Genomic DNA, 20,572 nt, shown 5'->3' on the forward strand with positions numbered 1-20,572 from the left:
TAAAACAGAGAGATACCGCCTGTAAGCAGGACTTGTTACCCAAATTAAATAAGGTTCTATCTCATTTGTTGTCACTAGTAGGCCAAATCTTAACAGAAATAACATACTTTATTCTTTTTGTAACGTACTGTCAATACAATAACTTAAGAAGTCTTGTTTTACTATTTCAGCAATATTGGATGGATTGATATACAATTTTTTCATACCTAGCAATTCAAAAGACTTCTTTCTATATGACAGCCAAACAATCTCCCTTGCCCGTTTTAGACCCAAGCACTCCGAAATGCAAGCGCGCGCCAAGGAGGCCTCCGGGTCAGACCAAGCTTTAACCTATAACAATAAGGGAGAGAGATTTAGGAGACCTGTTAGGTATGAGATGCCAAGCTCTTCATGGCATAATAAACTTGTTGTGCCCTAGGGGACGTGTAATAGTCTTCTCATGAAAGTTTTCCACCTTGTGTAAAAGGTCTACATTTGTATATCCCATAGGCCAGCTCCATCCTGCTGAAACGCCTTTTGTTTTATAGAGATGAATGAGCTGTTTAACTGTTTTTTTTGTCCTAGAGTCTGGTAAAATCGAAAGATTGCTTCAACATTACTTTTGAAATGATTTGCCCTGACAGTTAAAAGCTGTTTCCATGCCAGAGCAGGGTTAAAAAAAAATTCAAAGATAATTAAAAGTATGGACTTTCTCTAATTTTGCACTTCCCATCGAATACGTTCTGGATTTTGTATTTCGTGGCCCGCAAATCAAGATTTGCCATAGTTAACTTTAAAGTATAATGTGGACACATAGGTTACAAAACCATCCAGTAATATTTGCAATCCATCTGCAGTTCATGCGATTAGCACGCCATTTTCCGCATATAATAAAATGGGTATTTGATAGTCCCATTTCCCAAAAGTGGTGAGTGGATGTGAGGCGGCTGCCTTATAGGTCGGGGAGGCCACCCAGTATCTCAGCTGCAGGTAGGTGAACATGTCAGCGGCCGGTAATGCATAGTTCTGTCGAAGTTGTTCAAAAGGGATGATCGCCAAAGGATCGAAAAGGGACCTCGCCCTTTTACAACTGACCTTGCGCCATCTGCTAAAAACCTCCGACCCGCCCCAGGAGCAAAATCAGGATTGTCCACAATCAGGGTCATCGGGGAGGGAAACGTTGTTCGTTTCTTGCTAAGGTCGACCCTATCCCAGACTCTAATCGTCGTCTCCGTGACCGGGGATGAATATAGTCCCCACGCTCTGGCTTTACGGGGGAGCCAGATTCCCCGCCATATTTTGATACCCGCCACCGTCTGGTCCATAAAGGCCCAGTGCTTTTCAGAAAGGGGTCGGTTCAATTCTACATCATATCGAAGCTGCGTGGCTTGATAATATCTACTGGTCAAGGGGAGTCCTAATCCTCCCTCGCCCTACAGCCTTGTCCGTTGTTTAGCTGGTAGGCCCGACCTCTTCCCTCACCATACAAACTTATTGATAGCTAGTTGCAGCGACGCGGGGGCTATTGGGATTGTTTGAAATATATAGAGAATGTGCGGGAGTACCGCCATCTTGACCGCCTCGATGCGTCCCCACCAAGCCAACTGCAGTCCCCCCACTCCATCAGCGACTTAGATGTTTGGTCCACGAGGGTCCTGTAGTTGATTGCCATGGTCTTGGACACTGTGGAAGCAAGCTGTAGCTCTAGATACAGAATAGTGTCTGCTGTCCAGGCCAACGGGAATCGGGCTCAGAGTGCTGCCTCATGCAGAGGGCTGACCGACCGGTTCAATATCTGGGATTTTGTCAAATTGACCTTGAATCCTGAGAACTTGACGAAGCTCTGCAGTTCTTCCAATAACTTCGGTGGGGAGTTCATCGGGTTTGCTAACGAGAGTATTACATCGTCCACATACATGCTAATGGTATGTGTCTCTGCGCCGAAGCGGATACAGGAAATCCACGGGTGATCTCTAATGCGCTGTGCCAGGGGCTCCATATAGAGTGCGTAAAGGAGCGGGGAGAGACGAGTACTGTGCTTGATCACAAACGGGGGCGAGGATACTCAGTTGACCTGGACAGCAGCCCTGGGTGCACTATAGATACAGCTTATCCACTTAAGAAACATCTCACCGAACCCGAAGTGGCGGAGCACCTGAAACAAACACGGCCAGAGGACGCGATGGAATGATTTCTCAGCATTAACCAAGAGGAAGAGTGCTTCCTTTCATGATGTTCTACTCTTTAAAGGTAGAAAATATAGTAAAAATATATTTAAGTTAAAAAAAAAGGCAAACTAAAGAGTGTGCTGTGATATATAAAATAGTGCTGCGGCAACAAATGATGAACAGAATGCTGAATCAGTCAAACTTTCACCCCCATTCAAGAGATGTGGGTTAAATCCATCGTTCTTTTGCTCACTTCGCCACCACAGTTTGGGCCCAGTCATATTCAAATCAGTTTTGACCCTGTTCCTCACGGGAACAGTCCAGCCCGAACTACCAAGCCAGATCCTCCCTGGACCGGAAACAAGCATCCTGGGCCCGGCATCGGGGTAACATCCCTCATCAGCCAGGGTAGCTTGAATCCAATGGCAGTGGGTAGAAAATAGACCACAAAATGGGCATAGAGATTTAAAAAAAAAAGAAAAAGCATAAGAGAAGCACTTCATGTAGTAATGTGCGGTTCACAGAACCCTCGAGAAACAGGAGCGCAACTATCAATAGTGCGGCAGGTGCATTGGCACTGGGGCCTAAGCAACTGTGTGGCCCTCTCCACCCAACTTTGGCTGCATACCAGTTCCTAAGGAGGAAGAGGGGAGCCCATTTGCCTGCATGCAATAGGGACTCTGTAATCCCTCCCACGCCACTCACGAGAGAGCAACTAGAAGAAAACAATCACTGCCAATGTGTCAGGGCCTCTCCTGTGCTGGAAGAAGCACTACCGATCAGTCCTCAAGAAGTAATGCACCATAAATAAACCCTTACTGACTCCAGACTGGTCATGTTGTTCCCAGATGTTTATTTACCATACAATTTGTTAAATGATGCACGCAATACACTGCGATTTCCGGGAACGGAAGAACAAATCAACATTGTGAGTGAGTGAAATTTGCAAAGCAGACTTTTGCCAAACTTGTGAAGTTTTAAAAAAAAATCATATTTAACATGTTGGCTGCTTTTATTGCACCAGACACATTGGTTTGAAAAACATTTCACAGAAAACTATGAACTGGAAAATATTTCACAGCTCACTGGAAATATGGAAAACATGTCAGGGGTTCCTGTGAACTATTGGTTTCGATATGACAGCCCCAAACCACTCTGCTGGGTTTTACTATTTTCAATCAATATTCTGCTCAAGAAAGATCAACTAGATCTAAACTTTCTAATTTTAATGAGTGCCCATTGTTTACTGCACCTTGCAGAGGAAGGTCTTAACAATCTCTCCCTTAACAAAGCAAATGTTTTTTTTTAATTCTACATTCTTAGCTATACAATTAAGTATTGTTTACGTCTTCACAGACAACCACATTCCAAAGACCAGCATTTAACGGTTTTCAATAAACATTTGCAAGTTTGAAGGAAAAAAACCCTTTCAAGCTAACTGGCCAACAAAAAATAGGAGTTAGATAAAAATAAAAGACTTAACAGGCTACATGTGTAATATGATCCCATTAGCCTCTCGGGGTTCTAGCAACGTTTATAGACACTGGGCCTTTGGCCTTGTGGTTTATGTCGTCACCAGTACCCCTTGACCATACTGCACAGTTATCCGATATGTATTATATATGTATCAGCGTTTTGCTGCAAAAGAGGTTTTTGCGGTTATAATCTCCTGCAAAAAGTTGGAGAGTAGTCCACAGAGGCAACTCACCAAAATTCCACACATCAGTGATTAACAATCCGCAATAAGTCAACTCATTCCCAAAAAAGAGGTGCCCCTGAAAGTTTACATTTTAACAGGCAGGGTAGAAGAGAGCTGTCAAACTCTGAAAGCACAGTCACTTACCATGAATGCAGGGGGCTTCAGAAGCAATAGATTTATCCTTTCCGGATTGTGTTGACCTTGCATTTCCGGTCACAAAATGTAAAAGGTTATTAAACCACTATTCTCTATTAAGATCAGCCACTGATTTTGTTATAATTTTAGGAGCAAGCCAAGCACGTGATCTTGAAAGTTAATGAGCATGGCTGCTTCAAAAGGAAAGGATCCACTATTGATTTATAATGGTCTACAGCTACCCGAATGACCTCAGGCTGGTGATTAAAGGAACCAGACACAGAAAGGGCATGTTAAGAATCAATAAAGGTGTCTTAATGTAAAGTTTTACGTAAGAATCATTTAAGGGCCGTTGCAAAATAATAAAACTTGAAGCAGGTATTTTTCTCTGGGATTGGTGGCAACACTGCATACATATAGGGTAAGGGGATCCATATGGTAGGAGAGGGTTTCAGGATTGAGGTAAATAGCATTGTTAGGTTTATGGGTGATATCTTTGTCCTGCTGCCGTATTTGGTTAAAGTAGTAGGAGCTACTGTGTAGTGGTGCCTTGACACTGTTGCACTGTATGTAGTACCAAGTATTCCTAAATATAAGTTGTTAAAATGCTTACAGGAGATGGTTTGTCATTCACTACCTCTTCCAGTCGAACAGCCACCAATCGATGTACCAAAGGAGCATCGTAAAGTAAACTAAAAGATTTTGGAAAGGTTTAGCGATGAATGATGCCTGGTCCTGCTAACGTTTAACTGGGTCAAGTGAAATTTCACGTGGCAATGAAAGGAAGGGAAACAAGCGGCCGTGCGGCCGCGAAAGTGATCGCGATCAAACATCAAAGCGGCCATGCGGCCGCGAAAGTGAAAGTAATCGCGGTCAAGCGCGGCGCCCGCGCACATGCACTGTAGCTCTAGGCTGGCCTGGTAGCACTTTTTGGAGCCCTCTCAAAAAGTCTCGCCAGACCAGCACATGCGCTGGGTCAGGCGAGACCTAAAAAGGAACCTCGATTGTCGACGAGTCTCCTAATTATTGTGATAGTCTCGTTGAGGTATTTGTACCCAATCAGGTGGGCGCATCTGTAGGCGCAGTGCTGACGTCAATTGTATGCCATAAAAGGTGTTACTTGTTAATGGAACGATTTGTTCCGCCTGCCCCAGGAATATATTGCCTGCCATTTCCCACAACACTATACTTGTAAAATGTTAAGAAACGGAGAAGGTGATAGACTTATGTGACAGTCTGGACCAGCTTGGTGTGGACACAAATACCAATGTGCGAACTAGCGCACAGGTGAAAGAGCCTGCCTGTCACCACAGTCTCTGGCTGCTGCATGGTGAGATGTTGCGTGGAGAGGAACGTCACGCGACTACTGTAATATTAGAAAGAGGTTTGTTTGACCTCAGCTACACTCTATGGCCAGTGCTCTACGCTAAGCAGGGTGACAAGTTGTTAAAAAGAAAGAAAGTTAGATGGAAATTGACAGTGATGGGCAAAGAACTCCCATGCGGAGCTCCCACACACAGGCGTGCGCACAGTTTTCTACCCCCAGTCCGCTCCCCCGAAGCGTCCTCAGCCCATTTAAAGCTGCCCCAATGAATCAGCGTATAGCTTTCCTAATGGCACACTCGTTATTTGCATCTATTATGTTTTGTGACAGATTTTAAAGCACTGCAGTACGCCTTAAGCTTCTCTTTTGCTTAGAGCTGCTGTTAAAACATATGACTGAACTGCAAACATTTGGCAAATGTCCCAGAGATTTGTGGGGTAAATAGTGACGACCAGATAACGTGGGAAAAGGGTCAGTCTGGCTAGTGTATTTGGTTACTCGAGTCACTATGCGATGGTATCAACACATTTTCCACGGTTACGTCTTTTTTCCTCCCAATCCAGGAACAAAAAATGCAACTACACACATACACATAAATTGACTCACACATGTACAGGCTACTGGGCACGCACCATCATGCTTACATCTGCCTCCGTTCCCCCTACCCACGGCCACTATAAAAGCAGATATCTTTGTGGGAATGTTTTGCGTGAAATCCCAGGCCGCCTCCTCCTTAGGATGGATTGAAGCAGTGCAAGAAAATCTGAATAACTAATCCGAGTGCTCATTAACCCCCTGCCGAAATGCTCAAACATTCACTTTGCTGTTCGTGAACAATAAAAAAAAAGAGTCTGCATTAAAATTGATGCATTATTAATCCCACTGTTCGGAGCCCAGCAGGCAGTGTATTTCTTTCCTTAGCTGGAGGCCGAGCAGTCAGGATAACAGATGCAAGCTGTAAAGTCTTTAGTAACAGGATACTGGATGCCTGTAGACGCTGAAGCCATATACAGCGTTTACCTTGCGGGAGCGAGCAGCGGCAGGCACGATAATTGCAAACAGATGGCGCCGCTGGTCGCTCCCGCAAGGTAAATGGCGTACATGCACGAGTACTCATTGGGAACAGTGCAGTACATGCACGAGTTTCCCAAAAAGTACGGAGCGATTCCAAGAGGTCATCTTCTAAGCAGCGCTTGCGTGCTGCGTAGATGAGACCTAAAAAAGAAGTGGGGGGACTAACCTAGTTAATGAGTATGCCGGTTACAACACGGCACGTAACATCACAGGAAGTGGCATCATAAAAAGTGACATCAGATCTTAAGCCCTCACATATATGTTTATCAAGTCTATCATGAGTACATTGGAGCACATTTCCAGTATACAGGGAAACGCTCCTGAAGATTCACACTTTTGTAAGCTACACATAAAACAATGTTGACTTTTGTCAGCGTAAACTTCCTCTACCCATAGTGCTTTAAAAGAAAAGATAGTGATATTTAAATTATTACAACGCCTCCTCAGGGGTAGTAAGCACTATATATGCTATTTATTTTGTGTAAATACTTGGACAGACCAACACATCTGACATTCTTACAGCACATGCCTATCTCCTAATGAGAGCCTGAACAAAGTGAAAAGCTGCCTCTCTTAAGTATGTGTGAAGTACTAACAAGGTGTGAGCCTTTGTTTCCCCTCTGCTTCATTTGCATCAGGTGTGAGTCTCCTAACTGCTCCTAGCCAAGAGACTCAACAAAAGGAGGCCTGATGACCCCTCAAATTCGGCCTTTGTTATGGGCCCAGCAGTAGTCTTAAATAAGAAAGCCCCATCCCTACCTGCACGTTGTTGCGGATCGAAAGCAGATAACGTGCAAGCGCTGCGGAATGTGTCCCAGTGTTTGCAAATTACACCGGGATGAATACAGCATATTTTACAGTGGGGCCCAACTTCTTGGCAGGGTGGACGGCGTTCACCCTGTAAAAATAGTGGGTGGACGCTGTCCACCCTCGTGTACCCCCGACTTTTGCTCTGGACTGGATATGCAACTGAGGCATTGTTCTGCTTGGGTTTTCGGATCAGATAGAACCCGCTCAGCAGAGCCTCTCTAACCCAAACCAGAACGTTACCCCCTCCCTAGGGCCTGTTTACACCTAAATAACCACATATATGTACCACCTAAGGACAGGGAATTCCTACTATATATACCAAGACCTACAAGTCACAGCCTCGCGGTCCCAAACGGACCCAGGACTTCCTGCCCAGACGGCAGCCACAGACTTCCTGCCCAGACGGCAGTCACAGCCTCGCGGTCCCAAATGGACCCAGGACTTCCTGCCCAGACGGCAGCCACAGCCTCGCGGTCCCAAATGGACCCAGGACTTCCTGCCCAGACGGCAGCCACAGCCTCGCGGTCCCAAACGGACCCAGGACTTCCTGCCCAGACGGCATCCACAGCCTCGCGGTCCCAAACGGACCCAGGACTTCCTGCCCAGACGGCAGCCACAGCCTCGCGGTCCCAAACGGACCCAGGACTTCCTGCCCAGACGGCAGCTTTACAAGTCACAGCCTCGCGGTCCCAAACGGACCCAGGACTTCCTGCCCAGACGGCAGCCACAGACTTCCTGCCCAGACGGCAGTCACAGCCTCGCGGTCCCAAATGGACCCAGGACTTCCTGCCCAGACGGCAGCCTTAGCACGAGTTCATCCTATAATTACCACGACATCAGTGTTACTATATATCAGATCACACAAAGACAGCTAGTTGAGCACAACTTGTTCCCCAGTTCGAAGGGCTCCTTTCTCCCTTATTCAGTTACCACCTACCTGATCAGGATTAACATCTGTTCATGTTAAGTCACAGCTGACTAGAAGAATAGGTTACCCTCTTACACAAGAACACGTAGCACATATTGCTTTACTACAAACTGAATACTTTATTTAGTTATTACATGCACACTCACGGAACATAATATATATCACATAACCTGCAAAGAAAAGTGAAAGATTAAGTTGTACACTCTAATAGTAAGGGGTTGACATCACCTTGGTCGTATGTAGCCTGCACTCAATGGTCATCTAGGTTCCCTTCTCGTCTGCGCCTCGGCTTCGCCTGGAAGTCACACCTCCGCAATCACGGGTTTACTCCCGTCTCCCTCTCCGAGTCACTGGGACCTCTTCCTCATCGGCTACTCTCTTCTCTTTGGGATATCTATCTCTCGGTTTTTCTCCACCTCCAAGTTTGTCATCTGTCTTCCCTGGAATAAGTAGCAGCTTTACTACTAACGGCCAGGTGCCGCCCATGGACAAGAAGCAAGTGCCAGTATCTGCCTCAAACTTTTACTAATATAGACGTGCATTTCCTCATGGAAAATTCCAGCCCGTAACCTGCCGCCCACCAAATTCTTGTACCTCCCCGTGCCAAGGACACGTTCCCAGCCGGCCGGCCTGATGTAGTGTCTTCGGCATGAAGAAAAATACAATCCTTCGATAAGGGCCGGCCTGAACCGGTTCTCTCCAAGCGAATAACACCTCCTAACTAAAACACTGCCTATGACCTAGAAACATCCCGAGCTGCCAGAGCAGGAGGAAAGATGGAGTCTCTCCCGTTTAAGGCCTACCAGGCCTGAATTCAGCACGGCTCCATGAAATACCCTCACTAAAGAACAGATTACCCCTAATGCTAACGAATCTATCCCCTAGGATATATATATATATGCAAACCCTGATCTATGGGGAAGAACACAGGATCATGTCGAAGTGCCTAATAAATAGGCTCTATACACTACTCTAACCCTTAGACTTGAATGGAAAGAGACTGAAGTCACCTAAATCACCCTTCAACACAATAAGACCGGAAAGATCGAGCAGTACAGGCATTTACACAGGCAACTTAAGAGCGCTGAAAAATGTCAACATGCAAAGCACTGTGGCAATATAAAACTTTATGTGTTGCTCTTATCTTAAAATTACAGCCGTTCTCAAAAACATTTTTCCTTTTCAAAGCATCACCATATTTATATTACATTATGTATCATTTATACAACATAACTTTTCTGATACAAAATACTTTGTTGAAAACACTGGCAGGACTTTGATCAGAGCTGGCCGTGTGGAGGAGTGGAAGGGGGTTTGGGAAGAAGATCAAAGCCCTGCTCGGACAAATCTGCAGTAGATTTAGACAGGATTGCTTAGATTAAGGGTTGGGCTGTGCATTGTTTATTATGGAGGTGGATCAGTACACCTCTGCGGTTGCTGGCTCACAGCACAGGTGTCAGATGTAAGTTAAAAGAATGCGGTCTACATATTGTGGTACATTACTGATTTGTGGCTAAAGTTAGTCCTGGTGGCACGGAATGTACACTCATGGACTTGCAGGATGACTTCAGCAGGCGGATGCCTTGGCTGAAGGGTGATGTCAGTTCCTAGCAGCGGGTGCTTTGGTGGTGCCCGTGGGGTCTGTGGGCGCAGCATCTACTCTCCTAGCAGCAGCAAGGTGACGTACTGCAGGAGACCAGAAGTGGGCACTATGCTGGGATGAAATAACATGTACAGCTCCTACATCCCTTATCCCCCTGAAGTTAATGATTAAACAAGTTGTAGACTGTTTGGATTTCAATAAAACTCTATGCGACAACACAGGGCACAAAGGGCTGTTGCCAATTGAACTAGCTCTCTCCCCCAGGTCTAAGGGGAGAGCTGCCCTGCTTGGAGTGAATGAAGGACATGAGCCTGGACAGCCCCGGAGAGAGGCAGAGAAGCGTTCATTGAGTTCACTCCCAAACAAAGAGGAGGAAGAGAGAGGAGAGATGGAATAAAGGACTGGTGGATTTAGAGGGAGTACTCAGTGAGGGAGCAAGAGAAAAAAGTAACTAGTAGGTAGGCCAAGTAGGGCTCTCAGTAGACCCTTAAACTGCCTCACAGGAAATTGAGTTTATAATTTTCATGTTGCACACAGATCTGCTGTGCTGGGAGGGGAGGCTGCCGCCTGCCTGTTGCACACGCAGCTCTGTAGATTGTAAGTAACCCAAGAAGCTGTATCAAAAGGAGAGAAGCCTCTGATCTGCATTTTGCAGAGATCTCTGCGGTTGATACAGAAACACTGAAGCTGTTAAATTTGGGGTGCAGCCTGTGATGTGCATGTTGCACACAGATCCCTGCAGTAGCTACAGTAACCCTTAAGCGGTCTCATAGTAAGTGAAGCCTGAGAGCGGCATGTTGCATACAGATCTCTGCAGCAGGTAAAGTAACCTAATAAGCGGTCTTATGAAGTATGGAGGTTACCGCCTTCATGTTTTTTTTTTAAACATTTTTTTTTTATTATTTGCATATCAACCTCACAATACAATTGCTCAACACCCTCCGCCCTCCACCGGAGAGTTTACATTTAACCATGCCCCCAATTGTACAAAAGAACAGTCACCCATCCGGTGTGGAGCCCCCCCTCCCCCTCCCTCCCACAACCCCTGTCAGTGTGCCCCCCTCTGCCAGCCCTCTTCCTGATGCGCCCCTCCCATTGCCATGACTCGTGTATGAGTGCTCAAACCTTCCCTAGGCAACTTGGGCTTTCCCCCATGTCTAACCGCGCCTCATGCGTCCAGCGCTCCCCACGGTTCCCCTCCTACTCCCCGCTCACCGTTTCCTCCTATCGGTCAGATGTGCTCCCTTCTCCCTCTGCGTCAGACATCAGCCCCTGAAGTTCCACCACCAGTGCCTCCCATGCCCGGGCCGTCGCTAGTGCCTTTTCGTCATCCCTCCTGAGAGCTAATTGCAACCGGAGTGTGCCCTCTGCGCCTGCCCATCGTGCGAACGCTGTCCTCCACCTCCTAAAGCTAGGCCCCACCCGTGACTTCCAATGCATGGTCAGTTCCCTCTTGGACCGCCTTCATGTTATACGCAGATCTTTGAAGCGGGTACCGTAAACCCTTTGAGCTGTCTCATGAGGCGTGGAGCCTGTCATCTGCATGTTTCACACAGAGCTCTGCAAAGCGTACAGTGACCAAAAATAGTGTAACTTGCCCCTGGAAATGCAGGAGTGATCTTTCCGATCCAAGATACATACGATCAGAGGCCGTACTCAGCAACTGCCACCATTTGATAATACACTCAAAGCACATCGGAACCACGGTGCGCGGTGTGAACGGATGCCACCTTTACCAGACAAAAATACGGGCCAGTGGTTCCCGTTTTAACATTAATGTAAAGGCCTGGTCATGATTCAAGGGGAAAATTGTACATTAAATCATCTGTATTCATTTTTTAATGTGGCTTTTCTGTTTTAGCTTATTTTAATTAGCAGCAAAATAGGCCACACTTCTGCTGGGAGAGGGTAAGGCAGGATTCCACTTTTTTCCTCTGAACAAATCCAAACCACAGCTAAAGATTGGGCCTAATCTCTCAGGGACCTATTCTGTAAACAAGATGCTGGCGGCAACACCCAATCTCAGGCTTCCGAGTTTAGGTTCAAAGCTCTTTGCTCTTTACGTGCTAGGGTCCTTGCTCTAGGTCCTTCTAATATCAGGATAGGGCCTGCATGAATAAGAATACGAGTTAACATGGTAGTAATTTTTACTTTACTTTAGAAACTGTTCTTTGTCAATGAATAACATTTTTGATTCAGGAATGTGCCTTGAAATCTGTGACCTTCAGAACCTAACAATTTTGACTGGACAATCTTACTAAGCCACTCATTGCCGGACTGACACAATGCAGAATCCAGAACCTTTTGATAAAGGTAGTAGGAGTGTAACAGTTGTCACTGTGATTTCCCTAAATCTGCCACCACAACAGAGTTTTTCTTTCAATCGCTCTCAATATAAGTTTTACATCGGAGAGTCAGAAAAAAACTGGGCTGTTTTATTCATGTAGAGGAATCCGACGCCGACATACATTACAAAATTAATGGAAGGGGGCTTCTGGTGTCACTAGAACTTAAAATGGTTTTAACATTCTTCTGAATTGCACATTTTAATTAGCGGTGCAGCTTCTAGCATTTTTTTTATACTCATGTTAATCCCAAAATGCACCCATTTTTTCGAACTGTGTCCATCTTTTGCATCTGAATGTCTCGTCTTCATTCGCATGTGATTATACAGAGTAAGTCAAGCTCAATGAAAAGGAAAATCATTGTTTAGGCCAACATAAACAGTAAGGAAATGAAATGCACATTTGTAAAGTATACGGTCTGGTCATATTGGCACTGATTAACAGTGTATTTATTGTTACCCAGCTTATAGGTACTTATTTTAATAAACCTTGGAAGGATGAAAGGCTGGATTCAAACCTGTGGTCATGATGTCAAACACAGATTTCTGGTGTAGATTAGTCGTCCACATGACCACCAGATTCTAATCAATTAATTAAAACGTGTATTTTGTTCTCAAAAGGTCGCGGTTTTGTCAAAAGAAGGGGAATTCCCTTGCACTACAAATGTCTTCCTTCTTTTGTCCTCCGACCTCTCCCTCGGGCTTAGCTCCCAGCCAGTACTATTATTCAATTCTTGTTTTTTATTAAAAGGCGTTTATATCTGAATATTTTCAAGTATCTTGTCCATTCAATCTAATTTTTGTTCAAATTAATTGATTATGGAATTAACTGAGTCCAACTAATAGTATTTCTCACTATCCGTTTCAAACTAATGACGTACCACCAACACATACAAACTGGATACCATACAATCGCTGGTGCAAGACATAGCAGGATCTATATGGAGGTTACTGCTCAACACATGCGCCCAACCGAGTAGAAAAACACAAATGCAGTGTACTCTCACCCTTTTCATCAGTCGTCAGTGTTTGCTGCGTTTGTTCTCGACGACAGAGGCCCCAGTGGAAGCGCGCTTATTGCGATGGTGCGGAAAGGTGGGCATCAGCTCAGGTTCACAGGCTAGAAAGAGAAAGGGACTAAGTCAGATGTTCTAAGACAGGGTCTATAACTCAATTTTCCCAGATTGCACTTCGTGTTAATAAACATAGTACTCACGTAAAGGCTTCTCTTTAAAGTAAGAGCTCTCCAGGCAGTCTTCGGCAGTGGCTCTGAGGAGGACACAAAACAGAGACACTCTGTAGTTAGACGACTTTGTGGAGTTAAAAGAAAGTTCCAATCAGTCTTCAAACCACAAATCTTCATTTGCCAGACAGATTTCTCATAGAAAGCTTTTTTGAAGCACAGTATGTACACGTTCAACAGGTACATGCCTGTCCCATAAGTACTCCTCTTCCCTGGCAAGGATCCTTAAAGTCCAAGCCTCCTAGCTCCATGACAAATGTCAATAAATGGTGATTTCCCTCATCCCATGAGAAGAAGCAGTATACTGTGACTGGCAATATGCAAGACCTCAGTTAGACCTTTGGGTGAAGCCTGATACAGCAGCTCTTACATCAAGGGTCAGTTTACTGCGGCTCTTGCTGTCCTTAATTGAGCAACATGCAGTTTCTCTGGCAAGGAGCACTATCCAGAGCCTTTTAGGACTATCTCTTATATTTGTCTCTACCTCCTTCCCAAATATTTTTCTTTTATGCTTTTACTAAGACACATTACAAGGTTTTCCCACAGTACAAATCTTATAATAAAAAACTGACCAGGAATGCAAACTTCTCTGAATAGATACCATAGTCATAGTGACTTTCAAGCTTTCCATGCTTGTTTGTTGCATAATGTACCCAAACCTCCTTCTACAACCATAACACTAGTCACTCAGGTTCCCGTTCATTAACCCGCAGGTCGAGACCTGCTCTGTATGACACCCCTCTTCCAAAGCAAGTTTTATTTTCTGTTTTTGCCGTACCTTTGTCCACTTTACCCCAAGCGAGGCAGCCTAGAGTAACCAGGAACAGAACCCCATGCTGATTCTAGGTGGACAACTGGTAGAGGGGCTAGCGGTGACAGCGAGAGGAACAAGGAGACTGAAAGAGCATTAGAACTGTTAGAAGGAGAACCAATACATTAATGCCAACGGAGACCACGATCAGGAGAATGGTAGGGCGGTCAACCGTGGCAAAGGCTGCTGTAAGACTGAAAAGAGTAGGAAGAGAGAAGAGGTGACTCTAGTGTGCAAAGCCAAGGAATTCAGAGACACGCATGAGGGCCATTTGCGCAGGGTTGAAGTTACAGAAAATTGATTATATATGAGTGAATACTAGCGTTTCGGAACAAAATGTGCCTAGCGCTATCAAGTGGTAGTTGTCAAAGAATGAGGGGTCAGCAGTTGTGAAACACACACGATGAATTCAAGATATAAAGTAGTGATTAGAGATCAAAGTAGGGCAGATCACTACTGGAGAAGGTGGATTTATTGTTAGTGTGGAGTGAGGGAAGAGTCAGAGAGCATGCATTATTGATTCGTGGAGCTCACATTTATGAATTGGTTCCACTGGAGAGTTGATGGAGAGACTCTAGTCAGTTAGTGTGTGGGTGGTGGGCAGGAGAAGAAGGATATCCAGGAGGGATAACAGGTTGTTTCAGACAGTGGCATTTTAGGGGAGGAGAATTCATTGGCCGTGAGGTTAGATAAGACAGCTTTAGTCGAGGAGGGTTTGGTTTTGGGAAAAAGAGGAGGTTGGTGTAGTACATGGATGTGGCTTATGGTCTGTAGCCACTGTGGTAAGAGTCGCTTTACAGGTGTACAGGTTTACCTGGGCACAAGATTTCTTCCATCTCCATAGGAAATCTTATGGCTGGTGTGATTAATGGCTGTGGAGGGAAGATGCAGGCAGTGAAAGTGAAGGGGTAGTGGGATTTGCTGAGCTCAGTAGAATGTTGGAGGTTTGCAAGAGGTGTAATACATGTGTGGAACCACGCTGAACTGAACTTGGGCATGGTTCTCTTGAATGTAGTTTTGAGGAAATCGGGGTAGATGTGGACTGAGGTGAATTAGAAAGTGGTCAAAAGGGGAGGGGCTTACTAAGGTGGATGAGTGGGTTAGAGAAGTAAAGAGTAAGATGAGGTTCTCTAGTTTTCCATACGAGTGTGTGGAGAGCATGTGATGATAGAAAGTGAAAGGTCAGATAGGAACTGGTTGAATGTAGTGGATGTTGGTGCTTATTCAAGGGTAAGTTGCACAAGCCGACATGGTGTGTGGAAGGGATGTTGTGATTTATTTTTCTAACTCATCAGAAAAGTTTCACATGCATTTCAGCTACTCTAATCTGGCCATACAACCCTTGACCATATGCAACACATACTGCTTTGCCACAAGGACAAGTTAACATCTTTCATACTTGTAAGAAAGAACAAGCTAGACAACTTTGCCATACATATTACCAGAAAATTAGGAAATGGCACTATGATACCTATGTAAGAGCTATAGTGGGAAACAGAAAGAAAAGTCTCAGGTTGTGTTTGGTTGGTCAGTAAATATCATACGGACTATGGACCATTGGAAAACATCCTCAAAGATCTATGACACACTAATGCAATAGAGATACTGAGGGAAAGGCCGGCTGCCCAACTCTACCAACTCCTTAATCTCACACAACTCTAAGTCAGTAAAACTGTAGCAAGAGTTGAATACACCCTCTTATGGGGCAGTAAAAAAGAAAACAAACATACATGCGTATGCACTTGAAATCAATCTAGTATGAAACCATGCAAATAGTCAAGGTGAAAGGCTCATTCACTTGCAAGTGAAAACATATGGATCCTCTATAATCTAAGAAGGGCACAACTGGCAAACGTTCAAACAAGATGAAACAAGCATTTCAAACTGGAACAAAGCATCACTTATTTACTATCCATGAGGTAAATAAAATTGCACCCAACTGGTACAAAACGCGGGACGAACCAATGGATTTACCAATTTTTGGGCCATGTAGGCCATTTCAGAAGCACCTTAGACTGAGGCACCAGTGAAATAAATGTGAATGAACTTGTCACCTCAAAAAACACAAATGGGGCCGATCAATATTTTGGTTTCATCTCACAATATGACAACACATGATTTCACCGGCAGAGCTACCTGGAATTCCAGTTTATGCTGCAATCTCCAAGGTAGCCACTAGTCAACCGTTTGCAACAAAACTCACGTTTTTCTCGATCTCGCTCACAAGACTAATTTTCACCCCCAAGGTAAGTCAGCACTCTGACCCATACAGATGAAACTCTGCTTAAAACAGATCAAAGCTCAGATATATACAGAACAGCCCACTCCCTCCATAAAGCCCTTCCCCCCTCTAGTTCTACTTCTCTCTTTATCTCTGGAAAATTCTGTGTATATTTAATGGATGGAAGATTATTTGTCAACCTGAACGCTGTAGTTTATTTACACTGGTCCAATAACAAGTATCATTATCTCTGTAGAATCCATTTAACGGACAAGTTTAATGTCACACTTCAAGGCAACATGTTCTATAAGATGTCAATCCTACAAAGCCCAGTTTCCTTTCACAGTGATAACTGGCCAGAAACAGAAACAACGGAGATAGGCATGCTCAGTATCTGGGATACTTGGACCGGTTTCTTCACAGCCCATTTAAATCAATGAATACAACTGGAGGAAGGGTGAGTGGAACCGTTCTTCCGTCTTCTCGTGAAAGGATTTACCTTTTTTTAGGGTCGTACATGAAGAGAAAGTTCAGGAGGCGCAGGCCTGCCTCGGAGAGCCATGGGAACTTGTGCTTAAGGTTGTTATATGGCTGCTTCCTCACGGTATACTGGCCAACCAAAGGCAGCTTGGCGAACCCCTGTAAGAAAAAGATGGTTCTAAAGATCTTGCAGAGAAAGAGAAAAGGTGCAGCATCTAGAGAGCTAAAACTTACTGGCCAGATGTTTTCATTGGGTGTTCCCAGCAGCTGGACGATCAGGTCAATCTGCTGGATCTCTGAGCCCCCTGGCAGCAAGGGCTTGTGGGCCAGCAACTCCGCAAGAATACACCCCACCGCCCTGGGAGAGCAGGAAAGAAAGCTGAATTTTAATCTAAAGATGGAAGTAACCGGTGTGCATGCTGGCACAAACTCCCTTTCAAGTAGCATTTTAAATTTGTAACAGAAACTCTTCCATCCCACTGACCTGGGGAAAGTTTAATGGGTGTGGTTAGAGACAGCTTTAGTTGTCCAAAAAACTCATATCAATTCTTCAACAAAGTTAACAAGCATTGAAAATGCAATAGGTCTCGCCTTTGTGAAAGTTAAAGTAATTCTGTTTGTAATTTGGTGAGTTTTTAGCTTTGCTTTTCTTAGTGCAAACTTTCCTGTACATAACATGCATATGTATTGATATATATATGTATATGTATGCATGCACACACACACACATATATATATATATACACATATATGTGTATATATATGCATATATATATATATATATATGTGCCTATGTATGTGCATATATACATATAAATGCAAACATGTATATAAATATGTATAATCATATATGTGCATATATTTGTATATATTTATGTATAGAAGTGTTTATATATGCATACCTTATATATATATGTCCATATATATATGCATTTATAGATGTATATATTTATATGTATATATATATATACACATCATATTTATATAAATGCAGTTATAAATACATGTATACATACGCATATATAAATACATACATATGTGCATATATGTTTAAACACAAATAAATACATATAGATACATATATATATTTGTGTATATGTATATGCATATATATGTATGCATGTTTATAGGCAAAGACACACGGGCGAGCAACAGGAAGCTCATACCTACCATGCACTGAAGGGAGGAGAAATGGTGCACAGACAAGGGGCTCACACTATTCTGCTGGGAAAAAAACTACTGTCAACCATTGATCTGTTTTCAAACATGCGCTGACCACTAACTTCATAGAGAAATCTCGATTTTAGTCAAATACAGGAGCATATTGCATGATTCAATAGATGGGAAGATTGGTGTAGTGACTAGCGAAATTAATCAAACTATGGGTGGAATGCTTGAATTAATCTCAGCCACTGGTAATTTCTGTAGGGCCATTCCATGTTCATTTGTTTTGCTCACTATGCCTCTGGAGACAAGAAGTAGCCGTAGATGAACCAGGCATGGTTCTACTCCAATAGCAACAGCCCAGCCCTAGCCGTCAGGTCCTCTCCTGAGGAGAACACAAGCAACTCCTGAGCAGTTTCACCTTTTTGGGACTCATGAGTGAGGTACAGCTTCAGTCATGTGGTATGCAAATAGGCAACAAGTTTCCATCTTGTTGGGAGTCAATATGAGGTGGTGCTTGAGTCCCATGGAACAATGTTCACATAACCTAATTAGGAAGACATGCATCCGCAGACATGTTTCCGCCTTGTTGGGTCTCATCCGTGAGGTGCATTTTAAGTCCTATAGCACAGTGAGGAAATGGCTCATATCTGGCTATATTTGTCACTCCTACGGTGTCTCGCTTAGAAAAAGATCATAGGTAATATTCTCCAATTAATATCAGCCACAGGTAATTACTTGGAGCCACATTCTAGTTCATAGATTTTTGCTATTGTAGAAAATGACCAGCCTTAAAGCATTTCAGACTTACGTACCCGCTGTACATGAACAGAAGCTACCAATTTTGACCATGTTGAGCTTCATCACATAAATGAATTAGCATCAGCCACTGGTAATTGTTCAGATCTCATTCTAGTCCATAATTGTTCCCCTCTATACCGCTCCATACAAGGACCAGGAATGTGCAAATTAGACTTGATGCTGCTCCAACAGAAACAGTCCTTCCTGAACCACCTGACCGGGTCCCCAGACTGGTTTCGGCCTTGTTGGTCCTCTTAAGGAGGGACACTGGCTAGCACTGTGAGCACCTCATTGTGAACACCTCATAGTGGGCTGGAGGGGGACACCTAAGGCTGGGGGGAGGATGCCTCTTTGTGAAAGGGTAACTACTCCTAGGGGCTGGGGGAGGGGACCTCAAGATGAAAGGGTAGAAGCCACTGCTCACGTGGGCTGGGAGCCAACAGGTTAGGGTCAGGGTGGACTGGATGGGAGCACCTTTGGATGGCCTTAGGGGGGCCGTTTACCGCTCAGATGACCATTTATGTTTTTTTTAAATAAAAAAACCCTATTTTTGTCCTTCTCTACAATAAAACGAACCCAAAGGTTGCCTCAGCGGTGTGGACCCGAGCTGGCCGTCAGTGCAATCTGCATATTTCTTACAAACAGGCTTTGTGAGCCAGGCCTCCCCGGGTTCGTGGCTGAGGGTAGTAATCACACAGGGGCAGCGGTGCAGCGAGGGAATATTCAACAGTGTGTATTGGTGTGGGCGCTTCATCGGGGCACGAGCCTTTATTCTGGGGCGAAATCTTTTCGGTAAAGGACTGCGCTTGGCGGATTTTACGTGGATATTAAATGTTTCGAGCATTTCTGGTTTTGCATGACCTTTGGCAACTGTGCTCGTGTTTCCGAGATCGCGGTTACTGCGGGGAGCACACCTCGGCTAGCGGGGTTATGGGAGGGGGGTGGGGGCTGTTGCTGCACGTCGAACGGACTTCCCTCAGCAGGGTATTTCTTTGGAGAAAGGGAAGCGGCTGTGATGTAACAATAAAACTGGAGTATTAGTCGAAGCAGTCATTCTGCCGACACCCTGGGCGGCGAGGGCCGGTTGTCACTTAGGGTGCAGTGACACTGCGGATCACAGGTCAGAATTTGGGGTGACTTGTGAAGTAATATTGAAGACCGCCAAGGTCGGTTTTGGGGGTCACTTCCAACCATGTCCTCTACTCTGACTCCCGAGGCGTGTAAGGCAGCAGAAAAGGCGGGAGACAGAATATGAGAGCAGCAGCAACATTTCACGTGCTCCCCCAGAACGAGGAAACCCTCCGAGAGCTGAACCCCCACACCACCATAATGCAGTTCTTCCTCTATTTGCAAGAGTTGCCCGTTTCCTGCCTCGCCGGGTTACTGTAAAGCAGGGGTCGGTCGGAGACTGAAGAGGTCTGAGACCCACAGTCTCGCCTAAGAGTGAGTGGAGCGTGAACTCCTCCCGGCTGCGGGGAACATCCCCGTGTCTCAGGCTCCCCAAAAGATACCCTCTGCATAAAGAGCTGCACAGAGATACGCTATGTTCAGTAGAAGACTTAACGAGGAAATACGAAGCGTTAAAGTGTCTTCCCTCGAAAAGTACGTGGAATATCCTGGATTAGTATTGATGAGTGCAGGGTCCGGGCACTGCCCCTCGGGGACATGTGCTCGTATACCAGGGACACCCCGAAGTCTGATGATTAGGCCAGAAAGACGTGCATTTTCGGTCCGATCCATGAAGAGAGGGCGCTTCACGGGTGGCTTCTCCTCGCAACTCCCATGGGC

The 20,572-nt window shown here is 44.9% G+C and overlaps 1 protein-coding gene across 2 annotated transcripts in view; it reads right to left on the reverse strand.

Annotated features, from left to right (window-relative positions):
- Positions 1-20,572, reverse strand: part of CDK10 (cyclin dependent kinase 10) — a 72,409-nt gene that overhangs the window by 20,765 nt on the left and 31,072 nt on the right. For both annotated transcript variants that reach the window (XM_085637475.1, XM_085637474.1), the window contains exons 10-13: positions 17,054-17,177; positions 16,839-16,978; positions 13,281-13,333; positions 13,072-13,184 (exon numbers count right to left, since the gene is read on the reverse strand). In XM_085637475.1, coding sequence (XP_085493601.1) covers positions 13,087-13,184; positions 13,281-13,333; positions 16,839-16,978; positions 17,054-17,177 — 415 coding nt within the window. In that variant the 3' untranslated portion in view covers positions 13,072-13,086. The remainder of the gene's footprint in view (positions 1-13,071; positions 13,185-13,280; positions 13,334-16,838; positions 16,979-17,053; positions 17,178-20,572) is intronic.

The sequence above is a fragment of the Triturus cristatus genome, chromosome 12, assembly GCF_964204655.1.
Source record: "Triturus cristatus chromosome 12, aTriCri1.1, whole genome shotgun sequence".
Lineage (NCBI taxonomy): Eukaryota > Metazoa > Chordata > Amphibia > Caudata > Salamandridae > Triturus > Triturus cristatus.